General features: G+C 39.8%; 1 protein-coding gene across 1 annotated transcript; it reads left to right on the top strand.

The window, feature by feature from the left end:
• Positions 1 to 1,141: 1,141 nt before the first annotated feature.
• Positions 1,142 to 6,643, top strand: SEPP1 (selenoprotein P, plasma, 1). The gene is given in 4 exon segments (XM_010024483.1): positions 1,142 to 1,335; positions 3,140 to 3,352; positions 5,018 to 5,135; positions 5,996 to 6,643. Coding segments are annotated over 4 exon segments (1,170 nt in total). The 5' UTR covers positions 1,142 to 1,144.

Below are 6,643 nucleotides of genomic sequence, written 5' to 3' on the forward strand. Positions count from 1 at the left end.
GTTGCCCCTATTGGACCATGGTTTAATCTTGAACGTCCTGTACCTAAAATGCTTTTGGTACAACTGCAGGAAAGAAACATTAGGGACAGACAGATGTCACAAATGATGTTGGATCTGCAGCAGCCGGCTCTTGTTTTAAAAGATTATTAAGACGTTCTAATTTTTTAGAATATAACAATATTGATGTAAGCACAAGTGGTATTTATCAGAAATCAGTGTTTCCAAAACATTCTCTGTTTACTGTGAGACTTTGATGTAAGGGTGAAATTATGCAGCTTGACAACCTAGGGCACGTTGTGGAACAGTTTTACATTTTGTATATTTCTCAATAATGGGTGTTTTATGAACGTACTAAGCTGAAACTACTGTGTTAATGGAATAAAAGGAAAAGGTGGGGTTTTTTTTACAGGATTTCTCATACGTTTTGATTTGCATAAACATTTTGTAAATTCCTGCTAAGTGTGGGTATGAGATTTTGTAAGATCCGAGGAATCCTGAAACTCCATTTTCACTTCCTGTTTCTGCAAAATTGTTTCTAGTGCCTCAGTTCTTTGGAGATTTTTCTCAGTGGTGCCCAGGTGCCACGAACTGAATTGTAAAACTCTTTAAGCCTTTTCCTTTTTTTCTGTTTTTAAATTTCTGCCAGGCTCTGTAATGCTTGCTGTGCACCAGAATAGACTGTTGATGCAAGCGCTTTTAAATCAGTGGAATTACTCTGGAATCTGGAGTGAACTAGTCTAGATTCTTAGTAGTATAAATGGGCTTAGGAAAACTGATTTTGAAACACAAGAAGTAAGGCCACTTTACAATCAGGGTAATGTTAAAAGCAGTCCAGAAAAAGCTTACAAAGACGAAAAAGGCATAGTCTGAATAGTAGCATGAAAAGAAAATCCAGTTATTCTGAACACTTACTTTTCAGCTGTTTATATACAACAACAATTAAAAAATACTGCCTAATTATTATTGGGGAATTCCATTGCAAATAGAGAAAGAAGATACAACATCAAGCAGGAAATAGAGAAGCTGAATTTATTTTATTTTTTTTAATAGGATGGAGCCAACATTCCGCTGTGTTTCATTACGGACAGAGCCTGAACTTTGTCTCATTTTGTTTATTTTCTCTCTTTTCAGACAAAGCCCGGCCATGTGGGCAGGGCTGGGGCTAGTTCTGGCTCTCTGTCTCCTCCCAGGAGGAGGAACAGAGAGCCCGTACTGCGAGGAGCCCCCAGAATGGCGTATTGGGGAGGAAAACCCAATGCTGAACTCTAGGGGGTCGGTGACAGTGGTGGCTCTCCTCCAAGCTAGCTGATACTTGTGCGTGCTGCAGGCTTCAAGGTAAGCGTAAATATTCTCCCTGGTCTTTGCTAAAACATGAACTGGTGAACATTTTGATGCCACCTGAGGATAACGCATGTGTTCAACTACATACATGTGCGCTCCATGAACTCTAGCTTCCTCAAATGCTGCCGTCCCAGCTGGCATGTATGACCCAGTGACCAGGTTAACTCTCAGCAGGAGAGTTCTGTGCCAGTGGCTCAGTTTCTTTCTCTCTTGACTTAGTCCTGACAGATCATCTCTCCAGATTGTACTTACACAGAAGTATGATCAACTTGACTTTAATGAAACCCAACAGAAACAGTTTCTCAAGACCATACTTCAGTCACCCCCAGATGATTAATGTAGCGAAGATGCCGAGGCCAAGAACCATCATAATTCTCTGACCTGACTAGCACATCTGAAGCAGAGATCCATGATCACTCATTTCTCATGAAAGATCTGTAGGGGAGAAGGCACATAACCCACATGCTTTTAATGTGCTTTCCCATCCCCTCTTCAGAGGTCCTAGATACTAAAAAAGAAAGATAAGGTCAAGGCTGGCCTTTTGGAAAATAGATGAAGCATTCGAGGGGACCATCAGCGTTACATTTTCATACAAGACTGGGACATTTGTGCTCTGGTTTCTAGAAGCTACTTCTGTGCAAATAATTAGCTTTCATGACAGTAGCAGCAGCAAGAAAATAATTCGGAGCTGACCCAAACAGGAATTGCACACAGTTCTTATCTTGGCTTCATCTAATGATTGTGAAATCATTTTGGTTTATAAATTCCTAATGCTCATTTCAGAGCTTGATTTTAGTCACTGTAATAACATCTCAGATTCCCCCTCTGGGCTGCATAACATCATATTATAAGAGTCTTTGCTAGCTTTTTAAGAACTAGATATGAAAAAGTGGGCAAATCTCTGGCTCCATCAAAGTCAAAAAATGGGCTTTGCGGTTGGCTTTCAAGATAGTTGGGTTTGATTCTGTATGTTTTAGGAAGGTTTTAAAGAATCTTTCAAGCTCCAGATTATTTCCCGAAGGGGTCGGGGGGGTGGTGGCGGGAGAGAAAGGAAGAGTTTTCTAGAGCAATTCAATAGGAAGGATACAAATCAAAAGAAAAGAAAAAGCCAAACCCAAAACAATAAAACACCCAACCGCACTGTACAGCAAGAAAGCAGCTTTCTGTTCTATAGACTAAAGAAAGATTGTTGTGATCGGATGCCAAAGGGAAAGACTAGCAACTTCCTGCCAAGTCATGCACACATTCTGCAGCCATCCTTTTGACCCTGTTGCTGTAATATCCTTTTTTCTGGCTATTATAGAAAATAGCCATGTCAAGATGAATGAGAGAGCTATTGGCTTTTTACTGCAGGTTTGCAGGTTTGCCTTCTTGATTATTCACTTCCCTGCTCTATTTACAGTGTGCATTCTTTGGCCAACTCTGTGACCAAAACCTCAGCACTTAAACAAAGACATCAAGATAAACTAACTCTGTTAGACCATGGAGAGTGTGAAAGAACTGAAATAAAAATAGCACTGAATTCAGCCCGAACACAGATGTCTGCTTCACTTAGTACTGCATTCTACTTCCAAGGACTGGACCCACGGCATGTTAGCTATTGGAGAGTCTGGTTTGGCAGCAGCGTAGCTGGCAAATAAGAATGATTTTGTAGTGTTACATATTTGCCATTAAAACTGGGAGAAAATAACATCCACTATAATAAAAGCAAGAGGGAGCATGCAAACTTCCATTGAATGTGGTAAATCCTATGATACTCTAATGATTTGTGGTCTTGCTTCTTTACACTCTCCACTAGATTGGAAGACCTGCGAGTGAAATTAGAGAATGAAGGACTGGTCAACATCTCGTATATCGTTGTCAATCATCAGGGATCCTATTCCCAGAGGAAATTTCACCTACTGCAAGAAAGTGTTTCGGAATACATTACTGTCTACCAGCAAGATGAGCAGCAAGATGATGTTTGGACTAAATTAAATGGAAACAAAGATGACTTTCTCATCTACGACAGGTCTGTTTAGAGGGGAACACGGGAAAATATTTGCATGTATTTATAGAGTAATGCTTTGTAAATCCCTATTAGTAATGTGCAAATTACATCACAAAGACGACATAATAATCAATTTCTAAGTTGCATTAAGAAAAGTGCTTGCAGAAAAGAGGCTATAAAAGCAAAGTCTGTTTTTGTTTAAGTAAGTTTGGGATAAACAGTTTTTTCTTTATAATTACTGTGGATTTAGATTAATATAACTGAGTGCAGAATTTGATAGCATGCTTCTGGACTTACACTGGTTTTTATTTTCAGACAGCTTCATTACATCCATGCATGTGAAAGCAGAATCAGACGAGGACAGCTATCTGAGTTCTCATGAACTCATTTTGACCAAAGTTGTTGAAAATGTCATGTATGGAAAAATTAGTCTTTAGATGAAACTTAAGACTTCAGAAGCAAGTACCTTTTTGATCGTAAGAATATGGGACATGTACCTTTTAGCAGAACCAGTAATAACTCTTTAATTGAAATCCTGATTCTTCAGTCTTGTTGTGATGGAAATTATTTGACAAGTCCTGCACTTCTAACACATCCATCCTAATTACTACTACGTTACTGTAATAAACATTCTCTGTTCATTCTGAAGCACAATTAAGTTCAATACAGAATTAGAAAGTTACTTAACTGCTTTTGGATAATATGATGAAATGGAACAAATCAGCTGAATTAGGCTTGTGGGATGAAACTAGCACTGGGATGAACTTTAGAAAGTGATTGTGTGTTACAGCAGCAAGTGTGCCTAAATATGGGAGGTTGCTGTTGTGTGACAGACAAACAGAAGGCAGCTCTATGGAGTCTGTGGAGGGGCCCCAAAGCTGACGCCTGGCCCATGGCATTTGAAATGTTGAGTAGTTCTGTGCTGTTAACATGTAGGGTACACCTGCACTACAAACTGGTTTGGCCACGGTCCATTACGGTTCTAGGAGTGTCTGTTCTTGTTGTGCCTTTACTGGCAGTGCAGTCTTTCCTGTTGCTGGTTCTAGCCATGCACTGCACATGTGTAGGGTGAGAAGGTTTGAGGACTGTGTGTTGACATTGCAGATAGGGTACATCACCAGCTGCCCTTGAACACAAGTTCTGCCTTTACTCCACCTCCTTTGAGAGTACCAGTTGTGTAGTCAGCTGCATACCAGAACACTTGAGTATGGATCTGGGACAAATAGGCACCATGCAAGTTCCCTTAAAGCACGCTAAATCAGTCACGCAGATGCTCCATAATGCACGTTCCAATCAAAGTACATGTAATGTTGCACAGAGCATTCTTTGTAAGGATGCAACAACATACGGCGATTTGTACCAACGTGCAAACAGTCCTTCTCATTAGCAAGATGGGTCTGTAATGTGTACCTTTGCTAGTCTAACTGCTACTAAACTAGAGGCTTCTGCCAGTAGAGTTACTGCATCAGCCAGAAACCATGCTACACATTACTGACCAATGCACTTGAGTGGGCAGTATTTCTAAAGCACATACTGGTTTTGCCTTTTAATTCCTTGGACAGAAACACTCTCCATGGGGCTCTACAGTGTGTGTTGATTGATGTGAATAAAGTACAGCATGAGAAGATACTTGATATTAAGTGTATGTTTATGTGTACGTAATCATAAAGTTCTTTCTCTCCTTAGATGTGGTCGTCTGGTGTATCATCTTGGTCTGCCCTACTCCTTCCTGTCTTTTGACTACGTAGAAGAATCTATTAAAATTGCATACTGTGAAAAGAAGTGCGGAAACTGCTCGTACACGGTATTCTCTCATTTCATTCTATACATACTAGGAAAGGAAACTTGATTTGACTGGTAGTTAAAAAAACTTTTTCATTGTGATTAATCAAAAAAAAGACACGATTTAGGATTTACACATTTCATGTGTCTTGACATAAAGCTTTTAAACGTTTTTCAAAGTAATTGGATTTGATTCATAATACACTGAATATCTGAATTCTTGACTTTGAGAGAAATATAAATAATTTTCAGAAGTCTAAATGCAGTCTTGGAGGCTAATTCTGTCTCTGGAGCTATGTACAGCTAGTGGGCAATTAGCTGCTCTAGTTTTTGGTGACAGGTAGGTCCTTAAACGTATGGAATCAAATCCAAGCTGGTATGAATTACTATTCCTTTTAGTTTATGTTTAAACACAGTATACAATAGTTACTTTAAAAAAGTAATACAAGGTGGCAAATTACTGTTACCTGTATAAAAGAAGGATAGCATTGTTTTCCATATAACTGAAGACCAGAACTACTTTAAGGATTGTCAAGAAATGTTCATACCTAGCCATGGAAGTTCAATTATATGAATAATTTTTGATCTCATCATCGAATTTTCTCAGGCAGGCCAGATGTGGGACCTTAGAAAAAGGTTGCTTTTTATTAATAATTACTTGAATTCAAATTCCTGCAAGTTTATGCTGAGAGCCCTGTCTAGTTACCAGTGGTGTTGTAAAACAAGGTTCTTTTTGATATTCATATATTTTTTTCAGCAAAGTAGCACAAATAATGTAAAGTTAGGCCTTCTCTTCAGCAAAAATGTTAAGCTAATTAATATTTTACAACTAGTTCAATTAAATATTATGCTTTGTATTTAACGCAAGTTGCTATTTTGCAGGAACCCAATACTGATGTTGTATGTGAAAACTTCACGAAAAAAGCAGATGAAAAGCTAGCGGAGGCAGAACCCAAACCAAGTGGCCAACACTCACATCACCACAGCCTGCACAGACACAGACACAGGCACCACCACCATCACGAAGGCAGTCGTCATTCCAAAACTGGGAACCATGAGGCTCCTTCTGAAACTCAAAGACGTCATCCTCATGGTGGTCGGCGTCATAGAGTTTTTGGCCGTAACAGACACAATGAGACAGGCAGTCAAGAGCAGGTAGACGCTGTTCCTCCAGGAGGTGTAGAAATTGCACAAGATAAAAAGCTATGAAAAAAGGGGAAAACCACCTGTAAAAACCAGTTAACTTGAAATTGGCAGACAGCATCAGACTCAACTTCTAGTAGCTGATGCTGTCACTGCCGACACCTTTTGTTTGAAGAGCTAGGGAATTCTGTCACTTGACAGTGTCGCGGAGCACTTCCAAATTCCTGCAGGTGACACGGCCAGCTGTCAGCAGAAGACATCACTGAATCTTGACAGTGACGTCTGCTCACTGCTGCCTGACAGTCGCCAGCAGCAGGAGCCAGTGAAACCAGTGACACCTGACAGTGACAGGAAAAGGCAAGAAACTGAGCCTGAAAAACAAACTAA

Source organism: Nestor notabilis, unplaced genomic scaffold (assembly GCF_000696875.1).
Source record: "Nestor notabilis isolate BGI_N333 unplaced genomic scaffold, ASM69687v1 scaffold15531, whole genome shotgun sequence".
Classification (NCBI taxonomy): domain Eukaryota; kingdom Metazoa; phylum Chordata; class Aves; order Psittaciformes; family Psittacidae; genus Nestor; species Nestor notabilis.